General features: G+C 42.4%; 1 protein-coding gene across 8 annotated transcripts in view; it reads left to right on the top strand.

The window, feature by feature from the left end:
* The window catches only part of Trak2 (trafficking kinesin protein 2), a 67,107-nt gene that overhangs the window by 27,709 nt on the left and 20,577 nt on the right, over positions 1–18,821 (top strand). For all 8 annotated transcript variants that reach the window (XM_063266622.1, XM_063266621.1, XM_063266623.1 and 5 more), the window contains 4 exons: positions 143–431; positions 13,015–13,209; positions 15,357–15,433; positions 17,127–17,243. In XM_063266622.1, coding sequence (XP_063122692.1) covers positions 341–431; positions 13,015–13,209; positions 15,357–15,433; positions 17,127–17,243 — 480 coding nt within the window. In that variant the 5' untranslated portion in view covers positions 143–340. The remainder of the gene's footprint in view (positions 1–142; positions 432–13,014; positions 13,210–15,356; positions 15,434–17,126; positions 17,244–18,821) is intronic.

The raw sequence follows: 18,821 nt of genomic DNA, 5'->3' as shown, positions 1-18,821 counted from the left end.
TTCCCCAACCTAATTGCATTGAGGTTTACTCATGTTGTTGTGTATAGCTTAGAAAAACATTTTTAATAACAGGCATGCTGTTAGCGTCCTGTTATTAAAGAGCATGCTGAATTCTAACCACCTGCTCTGCTCCTTGTTTTAGGCCATGACTGTCCAGGGGTGGTAACCACATGAGAGCGCTTACTGCTGCAGATGTCACCTGACTCTTCACAGAGAATCTGTCCTAAAGAAAATATCTATATGACCACTTCCATTTCTTTACTAAATGGCTTAATGGATTTCCTTTACTCCGATTCATACGAAAGCTGCCCCTTTCAACCAAAGCAAGAAAGGATTCTGCATGAGTCTGTCCCAGAATGCCATTTTCAAGTCACAAACAGGTGAAGAAAACCTCATGAGTAGCAACCATAGAGACTCGGAGAGCATCACTGGTGAGTTCACGTTGATAATGTTGAAGTGCTGTTTCCTACAGGACAAAGTGCAAGTTCCTCAGTCTGACCTGTGTGACCTGCTATGATGAAACCCCAGCCTCCCTCTGCAGCCTGGTGGCCCTGAGACAGACTGACTTAAGTCAGTTCACGCACATTAGCAATCTGCCTTCTATGTAGTTCTTTGTCTGTGCCTGACTCCCATATATCCATTGAACCCCTGTGAGCAGGATCGTTAGCTCAACTTACCTATGTTTATGTACCTGGCCCACTAGAGTCCCTTATGTACACTAATTTGTAGGCACTTGATATTATATCTGCAAAAGTAAATAATTAAAAAAAAAAAAAAAGAACATAAGAGAACTTGTTTTGCCATCATGAGGACCAGAGTTTGGATCCCAGCATCTATGTAACAAACTGGTGGGTATCCTAGCGCCAGATTGGGGTGCTAGGGTGGCAGCAACAGACAATCTCTGAGGCTTGCTCTGTTTCTAGCTCAGCTAAAAAACACAAGCCCCAAATTCAGGGAGAGCCCCTGTGTCAAAGGAACAGGAGGTTAGCGATAACAAAGGGTGATCTAGTGTCCTCTTCTGTCTCCACATGTTCATCTACATACACATACTTATTTACTTAGCGTTTGTTTTTTTTTTCCCCCCGGAGCTGAGGACCAAACCCAGGGCCTTGCACTTGCTAGGCAAGCGCTCTACCACTGAGCTAAATCCCCAACCCCTACTTAGCGGTTTTTGTCTGTGTCTATGTTCATATACTCACATAGACACAGACAAAAACAGATAAGTAAATAAATTCTTTTTACAAACTCATAATACTCAGAAGTATTTTTCCTGAAGTTTTTGTTTTAAAACTCAGTAAATGGAGACTGGGGGTGGTTCAGTGAAGAAGGAAATAGTTAATCATACCTCACAGCGCAAGTTCAAGCCCCAGACTCTATAACAAAGCTGAGGCAGCAGCACTTCTGTAATAACCAGCACTCCTGTGGGGAGTGGGAGCTAGGCACGCCTCCCAGGGCATCAGCCAGCCAGCCTGACTGCAGTGCTACAGGAGCAAGGACAGAGGGCAAGAACAACTCCTGAAAGCTGTCCTCTGAGCTCCACATGTGTGTTGTGGCACATGTGTGCCTGCACGGACACTGTAACACATCACTGTCGTCAGCATATTAATAACCAGTAGCTCACAAAGCCAGGCTTGGGTAGCCTTTTCTAGACTATCTCATCTATTAGATGTACATTTGCTAAAGATATATTAATATATTGAATGTATTTATATATTTCTCCAGAACCAGTTGTTATAAAACATGGTGTTATTAAACAGTCAGTGCATAGTCCTGCTTTTCTAAACTTTTACGTCTAGAACTTTCTGAACTCTCATGAGACCCAGGTAAAACCAAGGCTGTCTTTTGAAATCTAGCTTTATTATCCTATGTTTACTGAGGTATGAAAACGGTGCTCATGTTAGGCTTGAGTCTTAACAAATACGGAACCAGTGTAGGCAAGGTCTGTAATAGTGTAGCATCCTGTCACCTTCTCTTGCATCCAGATCTGCAGCCCTCACTTCCAGCTGCAGCAGCCTGGCATGCTCAGCTCCTCCACAGTGAAATCAGCATGCACTGGAATTTCAGGTGAGTTGAGTTTGTCCTTTTGTGGCAAGGAGCTTTTTGAGATTTTTCTATTGATTGATGTCAGTCGTAGAAAGAAGCTTGCCAAGGTGCTAAACCTTCATTTTCCAAAGGAGCAAGGGGTTCAGCCTTCTTGAAAAAGACTGACACCCAGCTAGCTCACTCCAGTTACTTTACTCAAACATTACACAAGGTTAACTGGAGCTGGGGAAGGTTCCAGCTACCAAAGTTACCTTGCCCTTGCTTCCCCTGAGAGCAGACAGCCCGTACAGATCTCAGTTGATGGCTAGCCATAATCAAAGTAAGAACTCCAGGTTTGCCAGGAGTACTCAGGACCAAGGTCGGTGCGGCTGCTGCATGTTCTCATGTAGCACCAAGTACAGATTCTCTAGAAAGGCAACATTTCTTCAAGGTCCAAACAGTCTCAAAACAACTTCTCAGCCTCTACTGATTAACCTAACTAAACATATCTACTGATTGACCCCAATGTAGCAAAGGCTTTGCCGAAGCATTTCACTCAAAGCCAGACTTAAAGGCTGTACTGTACACATCAGTACATTTTTTCTTCTCTTCCTCCTCCCTCTCCTCCTCTCTTCCTCTTCTTCCTCTTCTTCCTCCCCTTCCTCCTCCTCCTCTTCTTCCTCCTTTTCTTCGTTTTTTCTTTCTTTGGTTTTTCCAGATAGTACTTCTCTACGTACCCCTTGAACTCACAGAGATCCACCTGTCTCAGCTTCCTAAGTGCTGGGATTAAAAGCATGTACCACCATACGCACAAGGTTTTTTTTAATTTGTGCTTTTAAATTTATTTTTTAACTTCGTTTGCTGTTACAGCAAAAAAGCAGTCATAGACTAACCATGAAAGAATGAGTGTATTTGTGTTCTGATCAAACTGGTCTTTAAGACCAGCAAAGCTGCAGGTTCTGCCCTGCTGACTGCTGCCTCACACCATGAGCACTTGGTAAGGTCAGTCCATTGCTTTGAACCATTCCTGTAATGGTGCTGGAGATCTTTGGGGGCTTTGATTTCCTTGATGACTAATGACATGGAGTGTGCTTTCATGTGTAGTTATTAACCATTTATAGATTCATGCTATCTATGCAAAACTCGTATGACTAAATTTTTAGTTGTTGAATTATGTGATCTTCATATATTCTGTATAAGTGATTTTCCTTAGTTTAATTTTGTTTTGAGAAATCATCTGGTGATAAAGATCTTTTTTCAGGACTATGTTTCATCTTTTTTATAGAGGGTTCATAGTTTAGTATTCTTTATTCTAGAATTAGTTTAATTGACTCACATATTCAGTGAAGTTGTGTGTGTGTGTGTGTGTGTGTGTGTGTGTGTGTGTGTTATTCGGGAGTCACAGGATGGCAGGGTAGAAGATGATTTGAGTGTGTTCAGGGCAGCCCTGAAGTCATATTTAAGAAAACCAAAAAGTGGGGCTTGAGAGATGGCTCAGTAGTTAAGAGCACTGACTGCTCTTCCAGAGGTCCTGAGTTCAATTCCCAGCAACCACATGGTGGCTCACAACTGTCTGTAATGGGATCCGATGCCCTCTTTTGATGTGTCTGAAGATAGCTTCTGTGTACTCATGTAAATAAAATAAATAAATCTTTAAAAAAAAAAAAAAGAAAGAAAGAAAACCAAAAAGTATCCCTGAACCTAAGGGGAGGCAGTGCCTGGAAGGGAGTGAGTGTGAGGAGGAGTCAGTACTGTTGGTTTGCTTGGGATCTTCTTTGCCAAGGTGTCCTGGAACACGTGGTCTGCGTGTATGTGTAGTCAGTGTCTCTTCAGGGAGTACCGGGATGGCAGTCTGTAACGTGTGTGCGGTGAGCAGCATTACATAGTCACTTGGAGTTTGCAGTACTAAGCTGTGAGTATTCTCAGGCCTCTGTAATAGCTCTGCCTGGGCTTGAGGCTCCCTTAGGTTAAGGCCTAAGTGGACCACATCCCCTCTGTGGTTGTGAAACCACTGCTTATCTTCTGGCTGAATGGAGATGTGTGGTAGTGCTGGCCTTGGTATTGAACTTTTTAAATTGTCCTTTGTAAGTTCAGGCCAACTGGTAGAAATGTGATTTTTCACGGTTTGTGTTCTTAAACTGTGGTTCTTTGCCGGTTAGAGCATGTTTCCTTATACTAGCCACAGAGCGCGGGGTCTCTGGCAAGTAGGAGGGTGGAGTGCCATCCTCTACTTCCTCTATTTTAAGCCCTAGTATTTTAATTGTGCTAAAAGAGGTAACTCTTTTTGTAAACACTACATTTGGGAGGTGGTAAATGCTTGGTAATCCTGTAACCATGAAGCCAGGAACAGGCACGAAGGAAGCTCCAACTGTGTTCAGAGCCAGCGTGGGAGAGGCTGGTGACATCAGGGGCACTCAGTGGGCGTCTGCTATGTGGCAAGTACAACCCTGGGTGTAATAGATGATGCTCTTCATTCTGCAGATGTGTGGGGAACGGAGCTCAGGAGAGATGGGTCGTGTGCCTAAGACCCCATCACTGATGCTTGGGGGAGTCAGACTTAGAAACTAAATTTGATGCCAAAGCCCATGTACTTTCTAACATTGAGACTGAAAAACAGGACAGTGGGCAGCTCCTGAAGAACTTGGACTCTGGATAGAAGTATGTATGGTATGTCAGAAACAATGTGTGAGAATTTGTGTGCGAGCCTTCCAGCTTCAATTCCTGTGATCAGAATGTTCTGCACAGGCATTTCCAGAGGCCTATCCCAGGTGACCTTAGAGTCTCCAGGTTGACGATAGCACCAGTCACCACCAGGTCTACAGAGCCAGCAGTAAAACAGTAGTAAAGAGAGCTAAGCCAGGGCAGCAACTCGGTGGCAAAGCTCTTGTCACACACTGTGCATGAGGACCTTGAAAGAGGAGATGACACCGCCGGACCCTGAAGGAAACAGACCGGATAAACAGTTCTCTGCACCCAAATCCCGTGGGAGGGAGAGCTAAACCTTCAGAGAGGCAGACAAGCCTGGGAAACCAGAAGAGACTGCTCTCTGCACACACATCTCGGACGCCAGAGGAAAAAGCCAAAGACCATCTGGAACCCTGGTGCACTGAAGCTCCAGGAAGGGGCGGCACAGGTCTTCCTGGTTGCTGCCGCTGCAGAGAGCCCGTGGGCAGCACCCCACGAGCGAACTTGAGCCTCGGGACCACAGGTAAGACCAACTTTTCTGCTGTAAGAAAGCTGCCTGGTGAACTCAAGACACAGGCCCACAGGAACAGCTGAAGACCTGTAGAGAGGAAAAACTACACGCCCGAAAGCAGAACACTCTGTTCCCATAACTGGCTGAAAGAAAACAGGAAAACAGGTCTACAGCACTCCTGACACACAGGCTTATAGGACAGTCTAGCCACTGTCAGAAATAGCAGAACAAAGTAACACTAGAGATAATCTGATGGCGAGAGGCAAGCGCAGGAACCCAAGCAACAGAAACCAAGACTACTTGGCATCATCGGAGCCCAATTCTCCCACCAAAACAAACATGGAATATCCAAACACACCAGAAAAGCAAGATCTAGTTTCAAAATCATATTTGATCATGATGCTGGAGGACTTCAAGAAAGATGTGAAGAACTCCCTTAGGGAAACACAGGAAAACATTAATAAACAAGTAGAAGCCTACAGAGAGGAATCGCAAAAATTCCTGAAAGAATTCCAGGAAAACACAATCAAACAGTTGAAGGAATTAAAAATGGAAATAGAAGCAATCAAGAAAGAACACATGGAAACAACCCTGGATATAGAAAACCAAAAGAAGAAACAAGGAGCTGTAGATACAAGCTTCACCAACAGAATACAAGAGATGGAAGAGAGAATATCAGGAGCAGAAGATTCCATAGAAATCATTGACTCAACTGTCAAAGATAATGTAAAGCGGAAAAAGCTACTGGTCCAAAACATACAGGAAATCCAGGACTCAATGAGAAGATCAAACCTAAGGATAATAGGTATAGAAGAGAGTGAAGACTCCCAGCTCAAAGGACCAGTAAATATCTTCAACAAAATCATAGAAGAAAACTTCCCTAACCTAAAAAAAGAGATACCCATAGGCATACAAGAAGCCTACAGAACTCCAAATAGATTGGACCAGAAAAGAAACACCTCCCGTCACATAATAGTCAAAACACCAAACGCACAAAATAAAGAAAGAATATTAAAAGCAGTAAGGGAAAAAGGTCAAGTAACATATAAAGGCAGACCTATCAGAATCACACCAGACTTCTCGCCAGAAACTATGAAGGCCAGAAGATCCTGGACTGATGTCATACAGACCCTAAGAGAACACAAATGCCAGCCCAGGTTACTGTATCCTGCAAAACTCTCAATTAACATAGATGGAGAAACCAAGATATTCCATGACAAAACCAAATTTACACAATATTTTTCTACAAATCCAGCACTACAAAGGATAATAAATGGTAAAGCCCAACATAAAGAGGCAAGCTATGCCCTAGAAGAAGCAAGAAACTAATCGTCTTGGCAACAAAACAAAGAGAATGAAAGCACACAAACATAACCTCACATCCAAATATGAATATAACGGGAAGCAATAATCACTATTCCTTAATATCTCTCAACATCAATGGCCTCAACTCCCCAATAAAAAGACATAGATTAACAAACTGGATACGCAACGAGGACCCTGCATTCTGCTGCCTACAGGAAACACACCTCAGAGACAAAGACAGACATTACCTCAGAGTGAAAGGCTGGAAAACAATTTTCCAAGCAAATGGTCAGAAGAAGCAAGCTGGAGTAGCCATTCTAATATCAAATAAAATCAATTTTCAATTAAAAGTCATCAAAAAAGATAAGGAAGGACACTTCATATTCATCAAAGGAAAAATCCACCAAGATGAACTCTCAATCCTAAATATCTATGCCCCAAATACAAGGGCACCTACATACATAAAAGAAACCTTACTAAAGCTCAAAACACACATTGCACCTCACATAATAATAGTGGGAGATTTCAACACCCCACTCTCATCAATGGACAGATCATGGAAACAGAAATTGAACAGAGATGTAGACAGACTAAGAGAAGTCATGAGCCAAATGGACTTAACGGATATTTATAGAACATTCTATCCTAAAGCAAAAGGATATACCTTCTTCTCAGCTCCTCATGGTACTTTCTCCAAAATTGACCATATAATTGGTCAAAAAACGGGCCTCAACAGGTACAGAAAGATAGAAATAATCCCATGCGTGCTATCGGACCACCACGGCCTAAAACTGGTCTTCAATAACAATCAAGGAAGAATGCCCACATATACTTGGAAATTGAACAATGCTCTACTCAATGATAACCTGGTCAAGGAAGAAATAAAGAAAGAAATTAAAAACTTTTTAGAATTTAATGAAAATGAAGGTACAACATACCCAAACTTATGGGACACAATGAAAGCTGTGCTAAGAGGAAAACTCATAGCGCTGAGTGCCTGCAGAAAGAAACAGGAAAGAGCATATGTCAGCAGCTTGACAGCACACCTAAAAGCTCTAGAACAAAAAGAAGCACATACACCCAGGAGGAGTAGAAGGCAGGAAATAATCAAACTCAGAGCGGAAATCAACCAAGTAGAAACAATAAGGACCATAGAAAGAATCAACAGAACCAAAAGTTGGTTCTTTGAGAAAATCAACAAGATAGATAAACCCTTAGCCAGACTAACGAGAGGACACAGAGAGTGCGTCCAAATTAACAAAATCAGAAATGAAAAGGGAGACATAACAACAGATTCAGAGGAAATTCAAAAAATCATCAGATCTTACTATAAAAACCTATATTCAACAAAACTTGAAAATCTTCAGGAAATGGATAATTTCCTAGACAGATACCAGGTACCGAAGTTAAATCAGGAACAGATAAACCAGTTAAACAACCCCATAACTCCTAAGGAAATAGAAGCAGTCATTAAAGGTCTCCCAACCAAAAAGAGCCCAGGTCCAGACGGGTTTAGTGCAGAATTCTACCAAACCTTCATAGAAGACCTCATACCAATATTATCCAAACTATTCCACAAAATTGAAACAGATGGATCACTACCGAATACCTTCTACGAAGCCACAATTACTCTTATACCTAAACCACACAAAGACACAACAAAGAAAGAGAACTTCAGACCAATTTCCCTTATGAATATCGATGCAAAAATACTCAACAAAATTCTGGCAAACCGAATCCAAGAGCACATCAAAACAATCATCCACCATGACCAAGTAGGCTTCATCCCAGGCATGCAGGGATGGTTTAATATACGGAAAACCATCAACGTGATCCATTATATAAACAAACTGAAAGAACAAAACCACATGATCATTTCATTAGACGCTGAGAAAGCATTTGACAAAATTCAACACCCCTTCATGATAAAAGTCCTGGAGAGAATAGGAATTCAAGGCCCATACCTAAACATAGTAAAAGCCATATACAGCAAACCAGTTGCTAACATTAAACTAAATGGAGAGAAACTCGAAGCAATCCCACTAAAATCAGGGACTAGACAAGGCTGCCCACTCTCTCCCTACTTATTCAATATAGTTCTTGAAGTTCTAGCCAGAGCAATCAGACAACAAAAGGAGGTCAAGGGGATACAGATCGGAAAAGAAGAAGTCAAAATATCACTGTTTGCAGATGATATGATAGTGTATTTAAGTGATCCCAAAAGTTCCACCAGAGAACTACTAAAGCTGATAAACAACTTCAGCAAAGTGGCTGGGTATAAAATTAACTCAAATAAATCAGTAGCCTTCCTCTACACAAAAGAGAAACAAGCTGAGAAAGAAATTAGGGAAACGACACCCTTCATAATAGACCCAAATAATATAAAGTACCTCGGTGTGACTTTAACCAAGCAAGTAAAAGATCTGTACAATAAGAACTACAAGACACTGAAGAAGGAAATTGAAGAAGACCTCAGAAGATGGAAAGATCTCCCATGCTCATGGATTGGCAGGATTAATATAGTAAAAATGGCCATTTTACCAAAAGCAATCTACAGATTCAATGCAATCCCCATCAAAATACCAATCCAATTCTTCAAAGAGTTAGACAGAACAATTTGCAAATTCATCTGGAATAACAAAAAACCCAGGATAGCTAAAGCTATCCTCAACAATGAAAGGACTTCAGGGGGAATCACTATCCCTGAACTCAAGCAGTATTACAGAGCAATAGTGATAAAAACTGCATGGTATTGGTACAGAGACAGACAGATAGACCAATGGAATAGAATTGAAGACCCAGAAATGAACCCACACACATATGGTCACTTGATTTTTGACAAAGGAGCCAAAACCATCCAATGGAAAAAAGATAGCATTTTCAGCAAATGGTGCTGGTTCAACTGGAGGTCAACATGTAGAAGAATGAAGATCGATCCATGCTTATCACCCTGTACAAAGCTTAAGTCCAAGTGGATCAAGGACCTCCACATCAAACCAGACACACTCAAACTAATAGAAGAAAAACTAGGGAAGCATCTGGAACACATGGGCACTGGAAAAAATTTCCTAAAGAAAACACCAATGGCTTACGCTCTAAGATCAAGAATCGACAAATGGGATCTCATAAAACTACAAAGCTTCTGTAAGGCAAAGGACACGGTGGTTAGGACAAAACGGCAACCAACAGATTGGGAAAAGATCTTTACCAATCCTACAACAGATAGAGGCCTTATATCTAAAATATACAAAGAACTCAAGAAGTTAGACCGCAGGGAAACACATAACCCTATTAAAAAATGGGGTTCAGAGCTAAACAAAGAATTCACAGCTGAGGAATGCCGAATGGCTGAGAAACACCTAAAGAAATGTTCAACATCTTTAGTCATAAGGGAAATGCAAATCAAAACAACCCTGAGATTTCACCTCACACCAGTGAGAATGGCTAAGATCAAAAACTCAGGGGACAACAGATGCTGGCGAGGATGTGGAGGAAGAGGAACACTCCTCCATTGTTGGTGGGATTGCAAACTGGTACAACCATTCTGGAAATCAGTCTGGAGAATCCTCAGAAAATTGGACATTGAACTGCCTGAGGATCCAGCTATACCTCTCTTGGGCATATACCCAAAAGATGCCCCAACATATAACAAAGACACGTGCTCCACTTTGTTCATTGCAGCCTTATTTATAATAGCCAGAAGCTGGAAAGAACCCAGATGCCCTTCAACAGAGGAATGGATACAGAAAATGTGGTACTTCTACACAATGGAATATTACTCAGCTATCAAAAACAACGACTTTATGAAATTCGTAGGCAAATGGTTGGAACTGGAAAACATCATCCTGAGTGAGCTAACCCAATCACAGAAAGACATACATGGTATGCACTCATTTATAAGTGGCTATTAGCCCAAATGCTTGAATTACCCTAGATGCCTAGAGCAAATGAAACTCAAGACGGATGATCAAAATGTGAATGCTTCACTCCTTCTTTAAAAGGGGAACAAGAATACCCTTGGCAGGGAAGAGAGAGGCAAAGATGAAAACAGAGACTGAAGGAACACCCATTCAGAGTCTGCCCCACATGTGGCCCATACATATATAGCCACCCAATTAGACAAGATGGATGAAGCAAAGAAGTGCAGACCGACAGGAGCCAGATGTCTCCTAAGAGACACAGCCAGAATACAGCAAATACAGAGGCGAATGCCAGCAGCAAACCACGGAACTGAGAATAGGACCCCCGTTGAAGGAATCAGAGAAAGAACTGGAAGAGCTTGAAGGGGCTCGAGACTCCATATGTACAACAATGCCAAGCAACCAGAGCTTCCAGGGACTAAGCCCCTACCCAAAGACTATACATGGACTGACCCTGGACTCTGACCTCATAGGTAGCAATGCATATCCTAGTAAGAGCACCAGTGGAAGGGGAAGCCCTGGGTCCTGCTAAGACTGAACCCCCAGTGAACTAGACTGGTGGGGGGAGGGCGGCAATGGGGGGAGGGTTGGGAGGGGAACACCCATAAGGAAGGGGAGGGGGGAGGGGGATGTTTGCCCGGATACCGGGAAAGGGAATAACACTTGAAATGTATATAAGAAATACTCAAGTTAATAAAAAAATATATATATAAAAAAAAAAAGAAAGAAAGAAAGAGGAGATGAGAGGTAGAGAGAGGAAAGTCCCCAGAGCCCGTGGGCTATCCAGCCTGGCACACCTACGTAGTGGAGAAAACAAACCCCGACTCAAACAGGGTAAAAGGTGAGGACCAACACCCCGTGCTGTTCTCTGACCTCCATATGCACAGCAACACACACACACACACACACACACACACACACACACACACACACACACACACACACACACACACACGCACACGAGAATAATACTGTTTTAAAGAGAAAGGTAACATTTTGTGGTGTCTCCACTGGAGCCAGGCATCATCTCAAGATACAGCGTTTTTCATGGATTGTCGTTTTGTTCTCACAGCCACCATAGAGGTCAGGTACCTCCAGTCACCTCCTCAGTTTGACAGATAGAGGAGCAGAGGCTAGAAGTCAGATGGCCTCCTCAGGGTCACATAGGATGTGCAGAGCCTGGACTTACAAGAGCTGACTTATAGGTCGGGGGTCTTTCCTTTGTATCACACCAAATGCCAGGGCTCAAATTTCATATTTCTTCTTACGTACTGTCTTAGTTAAGGTTAGTGCTGTGAACAGACACCATGACCAATGTAAATTTTATAAAGGACAGCATTTAATTGGGGCTGGCTTACAGGTTCAGAGGTTCAGTCTATTATCCTCAAGGTAGGAGCATGGCAGCATCACAGCATCCAGGCAGGCATGGTGCAGGAGGAGCTGAGTTCTACATCTTCACCTGAAGGAAGCCAGGAGCAGACTGAGCATCCTCAGGCAGCTAGGAGGAGTGTCTCCAAGCCCACCCCACAGTGACACACTTCCTCCAACAAGGCCACATCTTCTAATAGTGCCACCCCCTGGGCCAAGCATATGCAAACCATCCCATTCCACTCTGGCCTCCATAGACTTGTTCAAACACATGAGTCTATGGAGGCCATACCTAAACATAGCATAATAAAAAAGTGCATTTAGTCCAGCTTCCAAAGTCCCCACAGTCCATAGCAATCTCAACAGTGTTAAAGTCCAAAGTTCAGAGTCTCTTCTGAGATCCATCAATCACTAAACTGTAATCCCCAAATTAAGACAGGCAACCAGCTGGGCAAACTCCAAACTCTGCATCTCCATGTCTGACGTCAAAGCGGTCTTCAGATCTTCAACTCCTTTTTCATCCTTGTTGACTGCAACAAACTTCTTTCTCCTGAGCTGGTTCCACTGCCTGTTAGCAGCTTTCCTCAGCAGATACCCCCTGGCTCTGGCATCTTGAATAAGACCCTAACTAAGACAGAAGTTGGTACTGGGAGTGGGGTATTGCTGTGATAGCCCTGATCATGCTTTTGTTTGGAAGAGTGTGGATTTTGGGACTTTGGATTTGGAAAGCAGTGGAAGGCTTTAAATGGGGCTTAATGGGCTATCTTAGTAGGAATGCGGAAGTCTTTGTTACTGTGAGTAATTTGAACTGTTCGGACCTGGCCCAAGATGGTTCAGTGAAGAATTTCAGGATGTGGCCTAGAGACTGTTTTTGTGATATTTTGGAGGGAAATGTGGCTGCTTTTTGCCGTTGTCCAAAGAGTCTGCCTGAAGTTAAGGCGAAGATAGATTATGCAAAAACATAATCTTATATTCACTAAGCAATGTATTTTAGACAGCATATAATTTAAACTATGAATATTTTTACTTTACAAGTTCTCTTTTCAAAGCAATCCAGAAAGTAGACTGAAATACTAGAATATATTAATAAAAATCGAGAGAAATGATCTTGTCCAACATTTCTCTGGTTGCCTACTTTTTAATTTCACTGCATCTTGATAAATGGAACATACTAGACTCACTAGCAGGGACTCTCCTTCCTAGATGTCTGCTCCAATGAGGATCTCCCTGAGGTCGAGCTGGTCAACTTGCTGGAAGAGCAGCTGCCACAGTATAAGCTAAGAGTGGACTCTCTCTTTCTCTACGAAAACCAAGACTGGTCCCAGTCATCACACCAGCAGCAGGATGCATCTGAGACCCTCTCTCCAGTCCTGGCTGAGGAGACCTTCCGCTACATGAGTAAGTTTGGTTGGTTGGTTGGTTGGTTGGTTGGTTGGTTGGTTGGTTGGTTGGTTTGTAGCCTGTCTGGAGTTTGCGCAAGGAAATAAAGATGAGGGGTATTGAGCATTGCCTTTTGAAACAGTTAGCATTCAGTAGCCATTATTCAGTACTTGCCTGCTTTAACTCAGCCTGAGCTGACAGGACAGAGCTGTTGCCATGCGCATGACTGAAAAAGAATGATTGCACACAGTTCACATTTACCCTGCCTTTGTCTTTTACTAGACATTTTCCTCAGATGAGGAGAGAAGAGAAATGTTTAAAAAGTAGTACAACTATATTTAATTATTATTTTTTAATTATTTATGTTGTCTGCCAACATTATTATCCTAGTACTTTGGTGTCTAGTGTTAGTGTTTTTGGTTCCTATATTTCCTTATTAAACACAGAAATTATGCCATTCCTTAAAGAGCACAGTTCTTAGGTACATAAGTACACAGCATTTTTTAAAGACAAGCTGTTACGTAGCTTGGGCCGCCTTGAACATGCTATGACCTTGGTCTAAACTTCGGATCGGGCTGCCTCCACCACCTGCATGCTAGGATTACAGGCATGCTTCTAAATACTTTTCATCATGCCAAGGAGAACACGCATGAGCTACCCAGTGACCCACAGAGAATGAGAGACCGAGCCAAGTTTGTCTCAAATATAGAGCCCTATTTCCATTTTATTGTAGTTTGATTTCCTTTTTGGATTTTTTTTAAATGTTTCACTACTTATTCAGTGTAAACATGTAGTGAACAGAGAAGCTGTTAGAATATGTCACAAAGTCTCTGAGCTCAGTGCGTTGGTGAGCTCGTGAACTTCCTGTCATCCATTTACTTAGGACATTACATCAAATTTACACATTACCCAGTGAGCACTTTAGCTTTTTTTTTTATTACATTTTATTTATTTATAGTAGGGAGAGATGCTATCATCTATGTGTGGAGGAGGTCAGAGGCAACTTATGAGGTTGGTTCCCTCCTTTCACCAGGTGAGTTCCAGGGACCAAACTCAGGTCATCAGACACAGCAACAAGGGCTGTAGCCAGCTCAGCTGTCTTTTAATGACAGACTGTTCGAGAGTAGCATGTTCTTCTTCTTTTAATGGTCATTTTCAGTAATTATTAACCTGCTTTGAAACCCAAGCAGTTTCTTAGAACTAAAACTCTCTCTCTGTCTCTCTGTCTCTCTTTCTCTGTCTCTCTGTCTCTCTCTCTGTCTCTCTCTCTGTCTCTCTCTCTCTCTTTCTGTGTATGTGTGTGTGTGTGTGTGTGTGTGTGTGTGTGTGTGTGCGTGTGTGCATGCGTGCGCGCGCGCACCAGAGAGACAGAGAGTAAGTTGGTGTAAATATTGTTTAAACTTGGATTGAAATATCAAGAAGGCCAAATAAGAGTATATTTCTGCCCTTAATATTTAAAATAGCTGAGGTAAGGTAAATCAAGGCATTCAAGATTATCTTTTTTATTTAAAATTTTTTTAGCTTTTCACACAAGTAATGATTTGTGTTAATTCTACCCCGGCTGTCACCCTCTTCAACTCCTGTACCCTGTCAAGTTCATGACCTCTTATTCTATAATTTTTGTTCTATTTATTTAAGCACATAAATACATATACGTGTGTATCTATCATACTGGGTCCATTTGGTGTTGCTCTTTTTGTTGTTTTCTGGAGTTTTTTCTCAGGAAAACTATGTTGTGTTACCATTTCTCTATGTTTCTTAAGTTTTAAATGTGTGAGGACTTTGTAATTGAATTCTGTGATAGCAGCATAACCCCTCAGTAACCTTAATTAGTTAGAGTATAAAGTTGGTAACTTAATCTCTCTCCTCAGCTCACACCCTCAAAGGTGAGTGGACCAGACTTACCTCCCTCGGAGCGGAAGCAGTTGGCCGAGGCCACCTGGTGACCATTGCTACTTTCTCAGTTCATTGCATCGCTTGGTACATTGGTGCATCTGGGGTTATGTGCACAAACACCTGTTCTTTTTCTGTTTTCATGTATATTTTCATTCTCCTCAATTCTCCTCTATAAACACTCGGTTTTTGGGGATACTTTGCACTTTTATGAGTGATATGGATTTTCTGATGTTTTTAAAGGTTATAAAGAGTTGTTTTTACTGTCTTAGTTCTAGGCACAGACAGAGTAGAGCAGATGACCAAAACCTACAATGACATTGACATGGTCACGCATCTCCTGGCAGAGGTAGGCATGTATCTTTCTCTCTCTGGTGTGAAACCTAAAGCTTGAGAGTCGGGTCGTTTGGAACGGGCTGGGTTTGCACAGATGAAATACGATGGTCAGCTGCTCTCTGGCCTGTTTTGCTTTGGTTTTAATAAGAGATACGCCAGCTGGCATCCTGAGTAGAAGGGCTCCTGACGCTCATGATTTTGAAGTGGGTGGATGGCATGTATAGTGCTGTCTGACCTCCCTGTCTTAGGAAAAAGTAATTGTTTAAAAAGCCTTTATTTTTAACTATGGGGGTCAGTGCTCTTGAGTGCAGTGCCCGGAGCACAGAAGACACCAGATCCCTGGAAGCTGCAGTTTTAAGTGGTTGTGGGCTGCCTCTATGAGGGTTTGGAACTGGGGTTTGTATTCTTCACAAGGGCAATACAAACCCTAAATCACTGGGCCATATTTCCAGCCCCCAAAAGTCACTTTTACGTTGTCCTGCTGGTACTCATTCTCGGCCCAGCGCCCACTGAGAACACTATGTGTTCCACCCGCAGCCTGGGGCACCTCCTTTTTTAAGGGTTTTGGGGTTTTTATGTGTATGAGCTTTTTGTTTGATTGTGTGTGTGCAGTACCTGCAGATGTCAGAGGACGGTGCCAGATCATCTAAAACTGGTTTGTAGCCACCGTGGGTGCTGGGAACCAAATCTGGGTCCTCTGCAAGAACAACCAGTGCTCTTAACTGCTGAGCGTTTCTCCAGCCCCATTAGAAGTTTTAACATATATAGCGTTTCTTTTCCACTTGGCATCCAGCAGTGTTGTTTCCAATAGCTTAGTTTCAGTTGATCTTATGGAAGAATTCCTCTGGCATACATGTCTGTCCTCAGAATGCTTTCCATATATGCCACTTAGCTTAGGCTAAACTGAGATACATTGCCCTGAATTTGCAGGGATAATTGATGGATTTTCATTGAAGGCCCTCATTGTGACCAGATGGGGATCCCCACATGCCCTGCACCAGGGCATTAGCACCAGCTTCTTAGGCTCTCTTCTCCATGGTTGAGGTAGAGTCCTATGACCTCGTACTTCCCAGTCTGTAGTTCTGTCATTCTTGTACTAGTTGTGAACCAGGCCCGAGGCTGTGCTACTGATTCTAAATGCACTAAATGGAACTGTTCCAGTACACTTACCTGATTCATATCCCAAATACCTGATCTGTGTCATTGCCATATTGATATACTCAACAAATGTTGGCTTAGCTTTTACTGGACAGACTCTAATCCGTTTTAATATTTTCCTTGTGGGGGTGGGGGGGACACTGTAGATTGACCAAGGGCCCCAAGCTTTAAAAGCAAACTCTTCTGATTGAGCCACACTCCCAGCCCCCACCCTCATCTTTAGATGTTGACTTTCTAGCTTCTCAAGGTCTTAAGTACAAAGTTGGATCATTGGGCCATAATGAATGGGATGTCAGTGAAACCTCATGTAATACCAAGAGGTGACCTCTTACATTCAAAACTACACAGTCCCCCATTTGACTAGGATTTCCTCAACACTGCCTGTGTACCTGGCTCCTGTTCATTCATTCATTAAGGTTGCTAAACAAATCTCTATGATTTATAGATTTGTTTTTATCGTTAGCCAAATTCACTACAGATTTCTAATTTGTTCTTTTTTTATATACTCAAAAAATAAAAATAAAAAATGTGTATTTGTTATTTTACAGAGGGACCGAGATCTAGAGCTGGCTGCTCGGATTGGGCAAGCCCTGCTAAAGCGGAACCATGTCTTATCTGAGCAGAATGAATCTCTGGAGGAGCAGCTGGGACAAGCCTTTGATCAAGTAAGGCTTTGACCTCGTGTTTGGAATGGGAATAATAATAATTAGGCCTTATTTACTGGAGAAATGTATTTCCGTGGATATTTCTGAAATATTGACAGTGGTGAATGACACCAGTACCTATTGACTATGTGTTTCCATTTACTGCAGAACAAAACTTTTCTGGAAAAAGTGCACTGATAGTCGTTAGGAGTTAGTTTACTACCGTGTCTGTTTAACCCCAACCCACGTGGCTGACCATGGGTTCTTGACCCCAAAACAGTGCTGTCATATATGAGTTCTATCCTGTGGAACAAGTTTTGAATCTAATCAGAAAGAGGTTGGTTACTCCCATGACCCTTGTTCCACTGTTGTAGCAGTGGGCGTGTCATGCTAGGCTGGTTGTTGTCGTAGGTGGAAGGGTGCTCAGCTGTGGAAAGGAAGATTACTTTTGTGCCCAAGCAGTGTGTAGTACCTGCCAGCACTGTGAAAACTAGACAGTAGGGATGAAACTGCCAGGTAGGCATAACATGATTTCTTCATGTTGATGACTCAGGTATATGGTGTTTATCTTCAGCAAGGGCTCTTACTGTCAAGTTCTGGAGGGTGGGCAAGAGGAGTGGCTACAGCCTGTATGTGAGGGCCTGTGGGACCTCATTTACCAGCAACTCCAAAAGAGAGGTAGTGAGTTTTTTTATTTGATAATCTATGGTGTCAGGATGCCATGCATCTTACCCAGAAAAGGGTGTGTGTGTGTGTATGTGTGTGTGTGTGTGTGTGTGTGTGTGTGTGTGTGTGTAATAAGTAATTTATTAGCATGTTGAGTAGTTAAATTTCAAATTTACTTACATTTTTTTAAACCGTGTACCTCCAGCTGTCTTGGAACTATGTAGAGCAGTCTGGCCTTGAGCTCACAGAGATCCACCTGCCTCTGCTTCCCTAGTGCTGGTGTTAAACACATATACAACCATGCCCAGCAGTAACTTGTGTTTTATCTGACTTTGTTTATATTTTATGAGTGTGTTTAGTCATTTCTGTTGAGAAGATTTGCATAGTCAGAGACAGCTTAAAAGTATAAGTTATCGCCTAGCCTGGTGGCACAGACTTATAATCACAACTACTCTGGAGGCTGGGACAGGAGCACTGCGAGTTCAGGGCCAGCCTAGACAAGTTATCAAGAAACTATCTTGAAACCTAAAATATAAAATAAATTTTAAAAATAGAAGAAAAATACGGGCCTGTAGCTGTAACTCAGTGGTTGTGTTTAGCATGTGTAAGGCTCTCCGATCTCCCTAGTTAGTGACCAAAAAGTATAAGCCACGGGGATGAGTTTTTTTTTTTTTTAAAGATTTATTCATTTATTATATATAAGTACACTGTAGCTGTCTTCAGACACACCAGAAGAGGGCACCAGATCTCATTATAGATGGTTGTGAGCCACCATGTGGTTGCTGGGAATTGAACTCAGGACCTCTGGAAGAGCAGTCGGGGCTCTTAACCACTGAGCCATCTCTCCAGCCCCGGGGATGAGTTTTAAAGTGGGGTCTCTTACAAGGCTTTGAAGATTCTTATATTACTACCTTATGGAGTATGAAAACAACA

Source organism: Rattus norvegicus, chromosome 9 (genome assembly GCF_036323735.1).
Source record: "Rattus norvegicus strain BN/NHsdMcwi chromosome 9, GRCr8, whole genome shotgun sequence".
Lineage (NCBI taxonomy): Eukaryota > Metazoa > Chordata > Mammalia > Rodentia > Muridae > Rattus > Rattus norvegicus.
The sequence above is the reverse complement of the archived record's forward strand: the minus strand, read 5'-3'. Positions and strand labels throughout refer to the sequence as shown.